This window comes from Denticeps clupeoides, chromosome 12, assembly GCF_900700375.1.
Source record: "Denticeps clupeoides chromosome 12, fDenClu1.1, whole genome shotgun sequence".
NCBI classification, from domain to species: domain Eukaryota; kingdom Metazoa; phylum Chordata; class Actinopteri; order Clupeiformes; family Denticipitidae; genus Denticeps; species Denticeps clupeoides.
Window position 1 is genome coordinate 15,303,545 of NC_041718.1, and position 18,169 is coordinate 15,321,713.

Below are 18,169 nucleotides of genomic sequence, written 5' to 3' on the forward strand. Positions count from 1 at the left end.
TCTTACAATGTCAAATGCTTGATCACACCCGTAGTTTTTTTAGGTTCAGCTGTGATGTCTGTTACTGATGTCCAAAACCAAAGACAAAAAAAAATAAAATTGAATTATACACATTATTGCCTATATATATATCATAATTTAGGGGGAAAAGGAATGAATCATGCTGGTTGTTCCATCTGGTTTGGTCTGGAAATATTCTTAGAATAGTATAATTAGCCTTGGCTTGATTTAACAAATGTGATGGTCACAAGTAGAATAATGGGTGCCAACTTTGGTAATGTGGCACAATAGGAACAATATAAATGTATTTCATGATAGACAATTGGTAGAATTTTGTTTTGGGGTGGAGACTACATCACCAAGCCACAACCAGTTACAGAGCTGGAACAAAAGGTTCTCTCAGAGAGAACATATTGAAGTAGATTGGTTCAGAGTGGGGGGAATCTGACTGCGGAGCCACGCTTCTGTTCCGAACGTGGTAATTATCCTCTCTCCACGGTGATATGGAGAGCCTAGTCTTTTGTCTTGGATATCAGTTGCACTCCAATGAATTGTTTCCTCTAAGTTAACGACCAACATCGAAGACCATGGTTACCATTTATAGTGCCGTTAGACCGACATGCAACTAGAGCTTATCTACGACCTGACTGCAGGAATTAGTCCACAGGTGACTGATTCATGATCCTTGGCTTTTGAGGCTGGAGAATCGCAGTCCGCATGACTAAATAGCTGATACCATCCACACTGTGGAGCATCTGCTCTCGTCCATGAACAGCTGTAGGGAGAAACACGGACTCTTGGAATAAGTGGTGTCAGTTTTGTTCATTTTGTTGTTCTAGATTCAGGATGCAGTAGCACTGGCTGTCCCTTAGGGGTCGTCTTACACCTTCGTTGTGAAACTCATTCATGGAATTCTTTACAGTACCAAAGCAGCCTCAGAGAGGCAACCTTTAATTGGGTTTGGGGGAAAGCTTCCTCATACCAAAATTGGGCTTTAGGTGGTCTGTTATTTTTTTTTAGAGGGCTTTCTGTGAAATCAGTGTGTGTCTGAGCTTAAGTGCACTTCTTTCACGAGAGTAGGCTCACAGTTTAAAGTATAAGGGCCTGAGGTATTGTATTCTGTGTTTTTTTTTTTTTTTTTTATGAATGCAATAGACAAGTATTGACTTAGCTTAATATACAAGTACAAAATGGATCAATGGAACTTTTATCTGTCATTGTAAGGTGTACTTGTCAATAGAATTTGCCAGGCAGTTGTTATGGGAATGTTATGTAACAAACAGTTCCAGATATAACTTGGACTGGCTGTTAATCTTTCTGCTCAACATGTTCAGAAAATCTTTATACAGTCGTTTTTCAGCCACCCTTAAAACCCATTTCTTGGTTTTGTCTTGTCTGCTTTGCACCTCCGCAGTGCATAGTGCAGTGGTGAACGGGCTCTCTTTCCACCCTTCTGGAAACTACCTCATCACCGCCTCCAACGATTCCACGCTGAAAATCTTGGACCTGGTGGAAGGACGACTGCTTTACACATTACATGGGCATCAGGTAAAATCTTCTGTGGAGCTGAGGGAAGCATGTTTAAAGCACAGTGTTTTAGTAAGCATTAAGTACATCGGATGAAAATATCATTCGGTTAATCAGTAGTGGGGTCTGGCCTTCCATGGGGAATTTCCTTTTGGGCAATGAGGGAGTTTGCTCTGATTCACTGCATAAACTAATGGCTTCTTACCTTTATGGCTGCCTCAGAGAGCAGTATGCATTTCCCAGAAAGGTATGTTGGGGCTGTTCATACCTGTGTTTTTGCTCAGTGATCCTTCTCCAGACCCATCTTGAAGCTTTATGTGAGCTTTCCCTCTTCACCTCTTTGTTTGAATTATCCCTCCGAAGAGTATTCTAAAAAAACGTCAAGGAAACCGCCCACCATCACTGAATCAGTGGCTGTATCTGCTTTGTGCGCTCTACTCTCTCTCCCCCTCTCTTTGTATGTGTGTGAAGCTGAGGAGAGCAGCCAACCCACTAGCAGTTTGGTGAAGTGCACACACAAGCCCAGCCAGTGGGAGTGAATTACCGTGGGCTGCCTCTAAAAGCTTTCCACCCGCTTCAGTGAGGTCAGGTAAAGCTTAGTCTTTCCACCCATGTGTCACTGTCTGGAATGTGGGGCACACAAGGTGAAGAATGCTGTAGTGTCTGTGGGGGCTTTGAGTGGGAGAATAGTAGGCAGTGAAGTGGAAAGGGAATAAGCAGAGGATGTGGCTTGATCTTCATAAACCTCAGCCCAGTGCTTAATACGACTTGTTAAATGATTATACACTGCCCAGCGCCCCCAAAAAAGGGACACGATCCCCCACATCACTCTGGGGTCAATCTGGACTCATCAGACTACATTAGGTTTTTTCCCCATTCAGTCCAATAAACTGAAGTCGTTTTACACATAAGAAAGTAACCGTTTTCTTAAATTATTGTTTCACAGTATGTGTGGATTATTATTATTATTTTTTTTTTTTTACTTTCAGTACCAAACGCTATCTGATCAGTCGTTCAAAAAATTTTCCGCAGCCACATTGTTTCTCCAAATTTACTCGTTTCAGCGATCTGCCGACATGCATTAATCACTGCACTAATTAACCAATCACAGGTTCTTGTCTGTTTTTTTCTCACCTTAGGGGTCTACTTAGGAAGGAAAAAAATCCATATTTTAGCTCCTCTGGGAAATCTGGTTTGAGCTGTTGTGCAAATAACAGTATCACACCTCGGATTTCGCATAGCAACGTGCCATCATTTTTATTAGTCCCAATGCTCGTTATCAAATGCCTGTGTAGCAAAAACACTAAGTCCTTCCTTTAACCATCAACATGGGAAGGAAGGGAGGGAGAAATGCGTTAACCTGAATACATGTGGAAATATATATTTTAAAAAACGGGAATTATTATTCACAATTTTTTTTTTGTCTCAGGAAGTTGATTATTGTTATTTGCCTTGATTTCACTTTCTGAATTTTTTTTTTAAACACAGTGGCTGTAAACAGCCAAGTTTCCATCAGATTTGATTTATTAGTGCCTTCTGCATTTTTCGGATGTGCAAGATGTTTTCATCCTCCCTGTGAGAGTACCTTAATCGCTCTTGGCTTGGTGTGTGAGGGCCTTTGTAAAGATGATCTCAGTCCATCTCTGACCTCAGCTTCCTACATGACTTCCACAAGAATGTTGTGAATGACTGGGTGTTCCTTCAGTCTAACATTTTGGCAATGTTTCACCAATCTCCATTCTGCTCCATTATAGTGGTATTCCAATTCCTTCACGTCCCCTTTCACAAAATTAGAGTGGCACAAGTATCTTTCGAACTTTTAGAGCAGCACATTATGATTCTCAAATAAATAATGACCACAGATTTGAAAAAACTATTTGCGGCTCTTCCCCGCATTTAATTAGCCTGTCTCTTGGTTATATGGGAGTCTCTCATGCTGTGTGCAGAATCACATTCTGATGAAGGCCAGAATGGATTTTTATAATAGACCAGGAGTCCTTGGATTTACCCTGCCATTCTGGCCAAAAATTCATTTATGACCGCTTCATCCCAGACGTAGCTAGGGACACTCCACCGTACCCTTTACCAACGTTGGCTAGTCTGCCAGCTGCACCCAGTGTTGGCTCCGGTTCTCCAGTCTGAGGAGCCTGAACTGCTAATTGCACAGTGTGGCGTGGTGGTCCGCCAGTGCCCGTCTGTGCAGAAGGCCTGCTGTGTTGGCGAACTCGTGAGACAGGCAGCCGGTGCCAGGGGAGTCTGTAAAAAGGGCATTAGTCACTGGCAAAGTGGCATGGACTGTCTCGCACGTGTTGCTGTCACCGTGGTGCAAACAAGCTCCCGAGAGCCATTCCCTTTAATGCACCAAATCATGCTGGATTACATATTAATGCACTAAAGATGGTCAAAATAAACTGGCAGCTGTCTGAAGGGTCACCATCATACAGTGAGCAATATGATCCTTGATGACCTTTTCCTATGATCAACTGAAACTTAACATTTCAGAGTTTGGGCCTTTGCAATGTCCAGTTTATAACCTGCATGAACCATGATTGAATTGTCAGGAACAAACACACATCTTTCCCCATTTTGTGTACGAAAGACCCCCTTTTCTCTAGTCCTCCCAGACGTTTTTTTTCACCTCACCGTGCAGTTGTGTAATACAACAGAAGCTTTTAACAGCATTGAAAAAGTGCTCTGCCATGCTTTGAATTTGAATTAAAAAAAAAAGAAAAAAGTCAGTGCTTCTAACCCAGTGTGGACGCCCACGTTGTGGCTCATAAATTGCACCATAGTAGATAAATTGTAGGTTTTAATGCAGCTTTCAAACAAGCAACATGACTCGTCAGCAGAACAGATGTATCCCTGGCCTAAATGGATGGTCTACATCAGACAGACCTACTACCAACTATCTCACAGTGTTAATCTTTTTTTTTTTTTTTTTTTTTTTTTTAACTTGGTTAATTATAATTATTCCTTAATCTGTTTTCATTTTATAGTTCTGAATTTTTAAATTGACCAATAAGACCACACTCAAAGAAGCACGAGCATATAGGGTGTGTGTGATATTGGGGAGTTATGTTATACATGAGCTGTTTGGAATGTCTGCTGTCAGTTGAAGACTCCTGGGTTACTCCATCTTTACTTCCAAGTTTACATTCCTGTGTTTGATTACAGTCCTGAGCATGTACATAAATACACACCGACACACACACGCCTCAATTTTTGTTCCCCTCTCGCCCGGTCTCCTTCCCCTCGTTCCCTCCTCCTCTTCTGCTCCAACGCCAGGCTGGAGGTGGGCATTTGTTCTGTCGCATTTTAGGAAACATGTGGCAGCTAGTCCTCTCTCTTCCCACGTCCCTCTCTTTCCCTCCTTCCTGCCACACACAAACCTGCACAGATTAGGTCACGTGCAGTACAATTTGTCCTGAGTTTGTTCTGACGTGACGTTCTGCTCTGCAAAGATCGCCTTACCATTTTCCAATCCTGATGTTCGGGGTGTGCCAGGCTTAAAATACAATATGTAAGAACAAGCAGAGGTCTGTCGTCTCCTCCTATCCTCCACACACGGCTGCTCGGGAGCTAAGTGAGGAGGTGGATCGGCCTATTAGTGTGTCTTGTTGCTCAGCTTTTCTCTGAGTGTTGGCCAGAAAAAAAACGTCTGATTTGGGTGCGTGCTTGGGAGGCGAACACAGCTGAAGGGACTGATAGCGAAAGCAGCCTTTCCTCTGTTCAGTCGTGGAGAACGTCCTCCCTCGTGTCCTCCTCCTGTGTAGCACGACAGAAACAGTGTGCACAGACCCTCAACATGGAAAGAAATGCATATGATGCGACTTTCAAGTTAAAGGGCGATCCGTCTGGCTGATGAAGAAGGAAATAGAGCTGCTGCACGTAAGCTCGAGTGCACAGGAGGGCGATAGTGATCAATGACTTTTGTGTTTCCTGTATTTTCGCAGAGAAAGTGTTACCTTCAGGCTCTTCAATTTCGATTCTCAAGGAGACAACTTTAGTACTGTTAAAAGCATTTGCACAACTACATTTATGTATGGCGTTGTGCATATTACCAGCTTATACGGTTAATATCTCATGTTTCAACAGAGAGATCTGTGGCTTATAGACAAGTGCAGCTTATTAATGTACAATTTCTTTTTTTCTTTTATAAATTAGTAGGTGCGGCCTATACAGTACTGTCTGTTTTCTTTATTTTCATGACCATTTACGTTGGTAGATTTTCACTGAAGGCATCAAAACTATGAATGAACACATGTGGAGTTATGTACTTAACAAAAAAAGGTGAAATAACTGAAAACATGTTTTATATTGTAGTTTCTCTGATTAAGCTTTGCTAACTCTTGGCATTCTCTCGACGAGCTTCAAGAGGTCGTCACCTGAAATGCTTTTCCAACAGTCTTGAAGGAGTTCCCAGAGGTGTTTAGCACTTGTTGGTCCAGCTCACCCCAAACCATCTGGACTGGGTTCAGGTCCGGTGACTGTGGAGGCCAGGTCTCCACTTTTTGTTAAGTACATAACTCCACATGTGTTTCATTGTCTTCTCAAATTCAGTTTTTATTTGTTTGTTTGTGTTTCTGTTCACATTTAATAATTTTTTTCTTCTAATTATAAAGAAATGTCATATTTAACTTTGGGTACCTAAACTTCTGCGCCCACTATGAGATGTGAGTTTCATCATTAGTTTATGGTATTTAGCATCACTGATATTAGCTTTAATTAATTTGTCACATGATGTGTGTAGCTCTTACGTGCAGGGCGGCGCTCCGCCAGGGCGAATGCGTAAGCGGGTGATTTTGATGCGGCGAGCGCGCCTCGCTCTACGTGAGGGGCGCGTACAGTAAACACAGTCTGACACAATGGCTTGATTTTCTGTATCACAGGATATGGATGATTAGCCCCGTTATGGCGGTGTGTACATTTCCCAAGGGAGAAGTGTGTAAGCGCCACAGTGCTTACTTTAGCGTTTCGGGGGGGTGGGGGGGTGGGGTGAGGTGACTGGCCCGGTGTCTGTGGGTAGAGGAGAGGGAGAACGCTCTTCCATTCGGCAGGAGGTGTCGGCGTGGTGATTCATAATGAGTCATTCCAGACTCCTCTTACACACACACACACACACACACACACACACACAGCGAGAGAGAGGGAGAGCGCAGCCATAATCAAAGCCGAGGACAGAGTACAGTGTGTTATTAATACTCCCCTCATGCAATCAGCAGTTGTAATCAGCCTCACCGGGGGCTCACTTTCACATCAAGCCCTGAGCCGAACTCCTCGTCCCTCGCCGCAACGCTCTCCTCAGCAGCCGCTGCCTTTCTCAGGTTTATTCCCGGTTGTCCCAATTTGGAGGTGACCACCCGCTAATCCCACAACCGTGTTCTGCTCCCCCGGTCGCCCTCAAGAACCCGCTGCGGCGGCCAAACTGTGCCCGAGTGGGTTTTTAGACCACATCTTCCAGCCCCGGTGTGGTGTCTTTGTGCTCCTGTGTGGGTCTGGTGAGGGCTTTTCCCTGCCCTGTTTTAATCTGAAATCCATCATGCTGCGGTGATGGAGGTGGTGTTTTTGTCACCTCGGCCCTGCCAAAGGCTTTCTCCTTTCTTGCCTGGAAAGTAGAGTAAACAGCGAGAAGGCAGTAAAGGTATGGGTTTTTGTTGGTAGTGGTGGTAGGAGCCTAATGAGTAACACACTCGCCTATGACCCGGGTTCGAATCCCACTTACTACCATTGTGTCCCTGAGCAAGACACTTAACCCTAAGTTGCTCCAGGGAGACTGTCCCTGTAACTACTGATTGTAAGTCGCTCTGGATAAGGGCGTCTGATAAATGCTGTAAATGTAAATGTTTGTGGTAATGAATTTCTGGCAGATTTATAACTTTTCCTTCAGCAAGTGACTGCTGTTCAAGGAGGGGGGGACAATTCCTCCAGTGCACAATCACATTTTATATATTAATATTAATTGCAACATATTGCATAAGGTTCTTTGTATCCGTTATGGTGATTAATCATGCTGGGTGATACCTGATGCATCTTCTAAAGGGTTGAGGTTCTCGCTGTGTGAATCATTCTGCAGATCTTCATGCCATTAATAAATGTGTGTGTGTGTGTGTGTGTGTGTGTGTGTGTGTATGTGTGTGTTGCATGTGTGTCATCCTCTAGGGACCCGCGACATGTGTGGCTTTCTCCAGGAATGGTGACTACTTTGCCTCCGGAGGGTCAGATGAGCAGGTGACTCAGTTTGTCCTCTTTGGCGGTTAATTGTACGGTTCCAGAAAAGCTTGCAGTTTGTTCCCTATAGAAGATATATTTAAAGCTGCCATTTCCTCAGTTATTTATATGTTGCTGAGTGTGGGAATCAAATATATATATGACAGAAAGGTATATGTTTCCCGTGAGGGGTGGAATAAAAAAAATCCATATATGGCAATATACCTTTATGCTTCCTTTGATACATTATTTATTCACTGATATCTAGTGTCTATGTTTTGGAGTTTAGTTTAAATGAAGGAGCTGAAGGCAATTTACACACACAGCAGTGAGGTTAAATCACCTATGCAATACATTTAGTCCTCTATTGTTAGGGGGGGGTGTTTTAGTTTTAGTTATGTAGTTATGTCATTTAGTTATTGTAGTTATGTCAAGTCATGTAGTATAACGAGTAAATAATTAACAGTATTTTGGGATACGATTGTAATTGTGTCCATTGTATTGGAATGATAACGTATCAATACAAAAAAAAATTCTTATATTTAATTTAAGCTGCTGCATAGTAATACGTCTTTACATATTAACACAGATAAGATGCCAAGACTTCAGAATGCATTACATTTTGTTAACTGTGCTGCCTCTATTGCTCCTGTACTGCTACAGTTTCTGCTCTGCTATCAGGTTTATTCCTTCTTCTCCATATATTACACAGGTCATGGTGTGGAAGACTAACTTTGACAGAACTGATTATACTGAAGTTTTGCAGCAGCAGCACAAAGCCTGCACTCAGGGGCTGAATGGAGACTCAAAACAGGTCCAGTACATACCAAGACTCACGCACGCTCACTGTCATTAACAGTGGATGGGAAAATGGAAAATAGAATTGCTCCCTGACGTCTTACTTGGGCCACTCTGTTCACATTGGTTTAGTTTGTCCACAATTGTATGTCAGGTCATACCTATCAGATACTTATTTTAGGGATATGGGTGGTAACTGCTAGTGTATGTCTATCACATAATTGGTGTGGGACTTCTGAAAGGATTTTTTATTTTTTTTTTGCCTGTAACACCATTAACATTTTTTTAAGTGTCAGTCCTCACTTCATCTCAACAGCCCTCTGAAAACTGAAACACTTGACTCTCATGCACACACTGACATTACAAACGCCTCATCTTAAATGTTAGACCTCTGTGTAATACATAGACAATCAGCACCTCTGACAGTTGTCTCCTCCTACTATTAATACCACCCCTGCCAGACAGTGAGACAGACTTCCTACATTGTCAGTGCTTGCGTGCGGTGGATGGCACTGCACTCTGCTGATGTGGAAGTTTGATTTCCTGTTCAGGAACTCTACTTTCAAATGGCAGCATGTCAGGGGCTCTCCCTGCTTACATAGCCTATTACAAGGCCTATTTTTTTTTTTCTTACCAAAATGGGGACAGCACTAGAATTTGATTATATTATTTTATTCATAATATATTAATAATATATGATGTTTACCAAATATATTAAAGTAATTCACCATTAAATTAGCAATATTGGGATATTTCTTTTTGGTATTCTGTGTCAATTTTGGGATTGGGAGTTTAACTTTAAATTGTGTGAGAAACTTTTCATTGAAAGAAAAACAAAGGGAAAAAAGGGAAATGTTCATATTTAAAAAATAATTGTTGTGCAAAATGTGCAGTTATTATTACTTTAGAATTACTTTTTTCATTGTTCGACTTCCTTTAACAACAATTATATGATATGTTGAGTATTAGGGAACAGACAGTATTCATATCATCATCATAGTATCATGTTGCTTTTCCTTGTTTCCTGCAATTTGGTCTCTACACATTGCTTATTCCTTTCTAATGTTTCTGACTTTATGGTTGATGTCCATTTTCTAGAGGGATAGGATGAATCATTCATACTATATTTTTTAGCATTGTTGCCACTCCAGCTGTGTTACATAATTTCTCTGTAATGTAATGTTTTAATTAAGGCAGTGGTCAACAGTCTACTCTGGGGCTTGTGTAGATCTGTCTCCAGTGTATTTTTACGCCTTTTCAGAGGCATGGCTCAACAGGATGGGTGATCGTGATCTGTGTGTGAGTGTGTGAGCAGAAATTGAGACATAGCGAACAACAAGCCAGGCGAGACAGGACATCATGTGACCTCCTCCAAGCTGTGTCTGGAGAAATGGAGCCATCTGCCCCAGAATGTTGTGTAACTGAATCGCTTATTCCGAATCTCCCACGTCAGTGTGCGGGCTATTTATCGTAATTTGATTATGTCTGCAGACGCCTTTGCTTTCTTTGGTAATCAGCATATTGTAGGCCAGTAGTGACAGGCCTTCACATATTGGATAGTTGATGCTACTTTAAAGTTGAAAAGCCTGCTCTTGAGTCTCTCTTATAGCAATATTACCCGTCTTTTGTGTTAGAAATGTATATTAATATCTTAGAGGTGTATTCATGCTTGAATCAATCTGTTATTGAAGGTAATTAATAATAGGCCATTTTATGAGGTAAATGCTGTATGGGAAAGCTCATTGTGCCTCTCTTGAATAGACTTGCCCCCAGGGTGGGGTTTTATATGCAGTGTCCCAAGAGGAGGTGGCTCTATGTAAAGATGCACTGTGGTGACCTTTGGGGCTTTGTATCCCCATAACTAACAAACCTGGGAGGGAAAAGCTGGGCAGCATCTGCGGATGACATTTTGGCTCTTATTAAGCTCCACAGAAGTCAGGTACCCACCACTGCTGTAATGAGGGCATCAAGCTGCCAACCCAGTATCTGAAGATGACTTATGACCCTTATCAACCAACTCTACAGCTCCAAGTGAAGACACCGTGTTGTAGATGCTCTGTTTAATCCTGCTAGTTTCCACAATCTAAAAATATGTTTTGGTTACAGTGGCTGCATTGCTCACCAGTTTGTGTTTATTCATAGTGTGCTTGTGGAAAAGAAATCTAAAAGATATGTGGACTGAACTTAAGTAACATTATAGATCATTTTAGGGCCATGATTCTAATACAGGGCTTCTGTGCTAGAACTGGTGCTGCTGTTAGAGATGAAAGATCCCATTTTCCAAGTTTTGGTGAGTTTCCTGAGTTGCCTTTAGGAGAAGCTTACCATCACTGTCGCTAAGCATTCACAAAAGTGGACGTCAACACGGTGGGGGGAGAAAAGGTATCGAGCTGAAAAATCATTTACATATTTCAGTTTACTTTTAGGGCGTATGTCACATCATAAACATAATTATGGTCATTGTATTGAAATGGTTATTCTGGACATTAATTTTTGGTTCATGCATTATAGTACACTATCAATATGATAATGTACACTAGGGGTGTCATTCATACAATATCTTGCATGAATCATAAATTATTTCACATTACTGTCAACAGATGAAGAATTTTAACCTATTTTGATTCTATTTAATTATAAATTACAGATTTTTTATAAATAATTTAAAAAATGTTCTGTATAATTGATGCATCAATAACATTTCTCAATATATTGCTTTCTCTCATGTAACTGACGCCTCACCACTGGCGATGAGTTGTGCATTAAACCATTATCTGTCGTGTTCAGTTGTGCTGAAACGTAGTAGTCCTCTAGGCCTTTCACTTTTGATTATGGTGCACATATGAGGTCTCAGATGCCTGCTTTGCTGAAAGGAAGAGAGAGGGACCTAGACAGGAAAAGGCCATTAGTGGTGGTTAAATATTAAAAACACTCGTTAGATGGTGCTGTGGTGGAGGCTCGGGTATAGGGTGGAGTTGTTGCCACCGTAGGTCAAGGAGCAGCAGGTATCTTTTTTTTATTAACAATTTTAGTTTTTTTTTTTTTTTTTAAGTCAAGGCGGTGTTACTTACATGAACAAGGACATGGGGAAGGTTCTCCACACCTGGGTGCAAAGTCTCAGACTGCTCCCGGGGCGCTGTGTGACCTCAGCTTCACCTGACTCTATTATTACATGGATCAATGGCATCGAGCTTTTTAAGTGAGGCGTCTTACGAGCGGCGGTAAGGAGACACCACCTTGTCCGTCTCCGGTGGCTACATCCAACCCGGGAGCCGAAGGGCACAGCTGCCAAAAGAGACCAGGGTGAAATAATACAGCTATTATTACCGTGCTTCAAACAAGCTATGCAATGGATGAACTGTGTTGCTGTGAAGTGGACAAGAACATTTTGGCGACTTGATCAAGTGTAACAGGCATGTTTGTGGGCTTTGAAATAATACACCAGCATGTTAAGAAAAAGCTCATGCTACTTTGATTCAGCTCATTTTTTATACTGTAAATGGCAATAAAATATTGGCATAATAAGACATACTTACCTTATGATTATAATAAAAATGCATAGGAATTTGTACAATAACTTACCATAACAGTTGCTATATGACTTATTTAATTTTGGTTCCTCTAGAACCTCAAAGTCATGGTGCATTTCTTAAATGTCACATAGACACTTTAAATCCAGCATAATTCACAGTCTTGCATCCTCTGAGGATCAGTAATGGGCTTTAATAGACTTATTCCATTTGCAAAGCATAATTACCGCCCTGAAGTCCTGTCTGTACAAAATGAATTTGTCTCCGAGTTCTAAGAGGCCTCCTCAGCCCTGGTCTTTATTTGCGGCCGAACGTCTTTTAAAAGCGCCCCTACCACGCTCTTTTCATTAGAATGATTTGTGAAGGCTAGAGAGGGAGAGGAATTATTGTTGCGCAAATTAGGTTAATTGTCCATACAGTAGGGTAGGTTTTTTTCTCGCTGTTCCATTAAGATTTTTGGGCCAGTACTCAACGCTGAATCTGTACTCTGATGCAATACCCGATCGTTTCACTTGTTTAGTGTTATAAAATACGCTACATGAAAAAAATGGTGCAAAGTGTAGGTTGCTCTTGTTCATCTGAAGGGCATTCTTAAAGCCTGTTTGTGCAAACCTCTGCAAATCAGCAGCCTGTGGTTTGGCTTGGAGTACTTTTCCATTTGTGACTGTGGTGGGGGTGTGCTAATCAAACACTAGTGATCTTATCTTCCTTATCTCGATGTGCTAATTACGCCTCTGTGGTGAACATTTAGCATTTATTACCGTTGCTTTGGTTCTTTCCTCCAGAGCTTAGATCACGTTGCACATTTAAGATGACATTGCAAAATAAAGTATTCAAAGATGCACTGAGGATAATGTAATGTAGAAACTGATACATTATTTACATCACAGTCATATACTATGTAGTCACAACATAAGTTTAATAATACATGATGTTCACAGTACACAGTACATCAGTTTTATAGATATTGTGTGGCTGTACATATCAGCCTTTTTTTGGCCCGAGACAAAAATTGTCTATATTATCAAAGGAAGTGGAAAAAGGGTGCAGCCTGAGAACAACCAGTCATAACCAAGCACCAACTGTGTTATAGACAGAATCATGGCTCCATCTGAATAGCCAGATGTCTTAAGCTGTCAGCGGTGTTCTGCTGTTAGGCTTAAAAACAAAACCGCATGGGTTTTAATGTAGGCATGGAGTTCAGGACAGCTTTAGGGACACAAAGCCATTCTAAGGGCTTTCCTTCTAGGTCACCATCCTCTTCTCCTGTGCTTTGTGTGACTCCTTATTTTTTCACCTCACTGAATGTCTTCAGCACCTTTTGCTTGCATGAAAACATCACTCTATTGTTGCTATGGTAAATAGGAAGGATTTTATGACTGATAAAACATAGTCGGTATGACACTTTGTTCTTGGTGTCATCACAGAACAACTTGCCTAAATAAAACACTTGAGTCCATTCCATCTATCCTCTACACTTGCTTTTCTAGTTGAGGGTCACAGGGCGCAGGTAGAAGTAGGCAAATGCATTTCAACACATTTTCACAGTACTGTTCTGTTATGGTCTTATCCAACGCTTATTTTAACATAGTATAGACGAACCTTTTGACATTTTAACGAATTACAAATATATACTTTTTAATAGAATTTTCTTGTTTCATCACTAGTTCTGTGTTCGAACCGTAGGCAGTCATGTCAGACAGCCTGCAGCCGCTCTGGAGGAGTTTGGTTCTACGTGCCACAGGTGGTGCTGATGCTTTTGTGAAACGGCAGCTGTCACAACTGATTCCTGTAGGTCACCTCTTTTGAGTGCGACTGCACCTCCGCCTCTGTGTCTCTGTTTTCGTCTGTGACAACAGTCTTAGAAATGGCCTGATTGTGTGGGCGTCAGTGGTGGAGGCGTCAATGGGGGCTTCTGGAGTGGTGCCCTTTAGCAGAGCTGTGCTGTCTGGTGGTCTTCCAGCTGGGTCCTTGCCTCAGCCTGGTGGGGAGCTGTCTGATGTGGGAACAGTAACCGCCAAGTCCTTGAGTACAGCGGGCAAATGCAGAAGTCACCCTCACTGTGTTCAATGCTAAATCTAGAGGACCATTCACTGGCTATGCAGTCAGCAGGCGGGGTCACAATTATAATCCGCAATTAGGACAAAAGAGACTTCAGTCAAAATCATTGTGCTCTGATTAAGGCAGATGTGTATGACAATGCTTTTCTGGTAGATGAATGGTAATTATGCACATTAACGGGGATCAGTGTTTCCAAAGCAGTGTCTCAGTAAGTGCACATGATATTAGTGATCTTCACAAATATGCATTTATATGTGAGGAAAACAAATGCTGCGTGTAAAAATAAAGTGCATGTGTTCTAGGTGTGTGTCCACCATGCCAGGCAAAAACATGCCTTGTGCCCCATAAATCATTGCATTTGAATACCTCGCAAATATCTATAAAATGACGTGCTTATGAATAATTCATGTATTCATAGTTTCCTCATGTTGAATATGACCGAATATTTTGACCTATTTGTCCTGAATTGTCTCCTAAGCTCCACTGCTTTAATAGTTTCTTTTGGACATAATATTTTTCTGAGCACATAGTGAGAAATGGAGCAATGGTTTTATGGACACTTTGATGTTATTCAGCAGTTGTTCTGTTTGAGCAGATATTACAAGATAATGCAGGGAGAAAACGCACTTACTTTTAATTAGTAAAATACTTCAGCAGAGTCGTGCATTAGTCACCCAGTCGGAGCAGTGCAGAAGCGTCGGTGAGCGCTCCACTACCGTGCGGCGTCCGTGTGGAAGTCTGAAGCGAGGAATTCTGTGCAGACACGGACTAATGCCGTGGCATCTGGAAGCCCTTTTTTACTTACTACACTCAAATCTAAAGTCCTGGCACTGGAGTCACAGATGGCTGTTCTGTCAATGCCAGCTTTTGTTAGTGGCTCAGAGATTCCCGTTTGCCCACCACCCACTTTTTCATTTCTCATTGGTGATATCACAACTAATTTTAGTCACACGAAGCTCTCAAATGAAGGGGGGGGACTGCTCAATGTATACAAATGTATTAATTTGTCCTCCTCAAACTGAGTTTTACATATTCATTGTGCAGAGCCGGGCCACACCTTACCCCTCTGAGCTGCACCCACCCAAGCAGCTGTCAGGGAAGGACAGAGTTACTGCAAAATGGAGTGAAGGAGAGTGCAATAGAGAGAGAGAGAGAGAGATCTGAATGGACGCAGTCAGCTAAGGATGCCGAGGAGTTGTAGCGGCAGCATCTGATGTGCAGATCAACCCCACAACACCCCACAAGGCCCAATCACATCCACCCTCTAATGTCCCCCCTCCCACACTCGCTCTCTGTTTCCCCGTCGCTCTCGGCTCACGTGCACGGGCAGGCGAGTGGTGCAGCAGGATTCCGATTCTCGCTGCACAGCAGCCGGCGTGGGGGGAAGAGGGGGAGGGGTCTTACTCCAGCAATCAACATCCCAGTCTGTCCCTCCGCACCGCTCCTAATGAGGAGGAATCTGAAACTAACCAGCCGGCAAATCTGCTCTTGCTTTACAGCTCGGTGCCGTGGAACCGTGGTCCTGTATGATTGTGCTTCGTTTCAAATGTTCGGCGTTGATGCTACATATGTTTGAGTGTCTATCTTCGTGTGGTTGAAGATGATCTCTTTCATCGTTGACAATGGCAAATCAACGAGCCCAGAGGAGAACTTCTCCTCTGTTGTATTTTTTTGTTATAATTTTACTTCATATTGCTAATAATGTCCATTCATTATAGAATTACATGCTTGAAATAGTGCCTGACAGAAGCAGTCGTTTGGAGACTTGCATCTGAGGCTGGCACTATGCTGGGGCAAGAGGGGGCAATGTGCCATTAAACAAACGTCCTGCCCTGTTTACATTTACGGCATTTATCAGACGCCCTTATCCAGAGCGACTTACAATCAGTAGTGACAGGGACAGTCCCCCTGGAGCAACTTAGGGTTAAGTGTCTTGCTCATGGACAGTAGTAAGTGGTATTTGAACCTGGGTCTTCTGGTTCACATGCGAGTGTGTTACCCACTAGGCTACTACCATCCCTATTAAACCAAACTTTTATTTAGAAGTTGATAAAGAAAACAACAGATTGAATATGGACAAGATTTACTACAGTAGCTGAAAAAATCCACCTTAAAAGATGAAATTTTAAATTGCCCCTGTTGTTCGCTCCTTCTCTCTGTGCTGTTTTTGAGCAGATCCCCACCCCCCTCCCCCCAGCTAAACATCCAATCAATGTTAGTATGCAAATGAGCCGCTGTCAAGTTTTAGACTCGAATTTGCACTCGTGATAATTCCTTGAGTCCAACCAAATCGCAGCTTAGTCGTGCATCGTACAGTGTACATGATGTACGAGCACCACTTCGCCCCTCCCGTCCAGGCCACGACCCATAATCGGCTGGTCGTAAGAACATCAAACCAGTCACCCAATGTCCTCACTGGGCATGTGCAAAATCGGAACTGAAGTTCAAGTAGCAGAACATGGAATCAGCTGTGGCAGACACAAGCCAACCTTTTTAACATGGTCTCACCTACTTATGACTGGAACAACAGGGAGAAAAGTTATTTATAGTGGTAAATCAAATGATTTACGTCCCGCCACTTTTTTTTTTTTTTTTTTTTTTTCCTGCCCACAAATCTGCCAAAGCTGCGTTTTTCACTTTGTTCTGCTTCACTACTTCTACTTCCGATGTGTTCATATTGCTCATGTTGTGTGAGCAGTAAGGTTTCATCCGACTGTACAGTATGCGCACATAAATTGTGAGCTTTTTTTTTTGCAAATTTGCAATTTATTTGTACAGTTTGAGCTGTGTGTTTACCCCGCGTCAGGAAACGACCACGGAAAAATCGCACCGTGTGTGTTAGGCAGCAAATCTCTTTCATCAAAATCTTGGTAGCTGGTAAGATAATTAACAGCCAAAAAATCTATCTAAATTTGTACAGGCAGTGGGGACTAGTCATTTGCTCTTCGCACAGTTTCAGTCTCGTGGAAAAATGTTTCTTTCTCGATCCCACAAGTACCACTGTCCGCCTGTCTTAGTCGACTGGAGGGACCCAGGCACATAGTAAAACGTATTCACTTTCCATCCCAGCAGCTCACAATGGGAAAGTTAATGCTATATTTGGTATATCCAAGTTTTTGGTTATAATTTGATGTGGAATATTTTTTATTTATTTATTAATTTATTTATAAGCATACTAGAACCGGCCCTGCTTGCATCACCACTGGAACGGGAGCACTCTTCATCTTCTCTTCAGTCTCTTAAGCTGAGAGAGGACACACACACACAATTAGGTTGAAATCGACTGAGGGGTTTCCAGTTGCATTTCCTTTATTTGGCCAATCCTCCTTTCATGTATTTTGGAGTCTGGGGAATCAAATGGAGTTAATCCTTTCCTTCCCTTCGGCATAGCTTTGCATTTTCCTGCTTTTTTTGATTCTTTGGAGTGTATCTCTGGAGCATTTGTGCACAATTTCTTTCAACAGTGACTCAAACAATTATTTAACATGTCTTTTATTGTAATGTACATTCACAATCAGCCATAACATAAAAAATGGGGACGAGGACCACATCAGTCTCCTTGGATCAGCACAAACCCCAGGTCCTTAATCCACTCAAGATCTGGGTAATTTGTAGGCCAAGTCAACACCTTGGAATATGGCAGGGAACATACTGGAGTATGCCTGGGAATGCCATATACATATAGACCTAGTTATCTTGCTTCACAATTTGGCCCTTGTCTCTCAGATCATTAATTTTACCCATTTTTCACATTAACTTTAAGAATTGGCTTTTCACTTTTTTATGTATCCCCTTATAATCATGTGCCATTGTAAAAAAAAAAAAAAATGGTTATAGTAGTTTGCCTGGTTATAATGTTATGGCTGGTTTACTGTACACATGACAAAGAGAATTTAAGACTCCAGATCCATGCTTTTATCTTTTACATTTTGAACTCTATATAATATATCAGTGATGAAAGGCTCATAGCCAAAACATTTCTCCTGTTTCTGTCTAAATAAATCAGCTTTTCCCTTCCTGCCCTCCTCATGCAGTGGACCTGATGG

The 18,169-nt window shown here is 42.0% G+C and overlaps 1 protein-coding gene and 1 long non-coding RNA gene across 3 annotated transcripts in view; one reads left to right on the forward strand and one right to left on the reverse strand.

Moving 5' to 3' along the window:
• poc1a (POC1 centriolar protein A) overlaps positions 1-18,169 on the forward strand; it is a 34,145-nt gene that overhangs the window by 4,252 nt on the left and 11,724 nt on the right. For both annotated transcript variants that reach the window (XM_028999422.1, XM_028999424.1), the window contains exons 7-9: positions 1,415-1,548; positions 7,687-7,755; positions 8,447-8,548. In XM_028999422.1, coding sequence (XP_028855255.1) covers positions 1,415-1,548; positions 7,687-7,755; positions 8,447-8,548 — 305 coding nt within the window. The remainder of the gene's footprint in view (positions 1-1,414; positions 1,549-7,686; positions 7,756-8,446; positions 8,549-18,169) is intronic.
• Positions 6,081-14,964, reverse strand: LOC114801302 (uncharacterized). Its single transcript, XR_003751477.1, has 4 exons — positions 14,755-14,964; positions 11,604-11,817; positions 6,493-7,132; positions 6,081-6,405 (listed from the first exon to the last, which is right to left on the reverse strand). It is a non-coding gene; the product is annotated as an uncharacterized LOC114801302 (long non-coding RNA).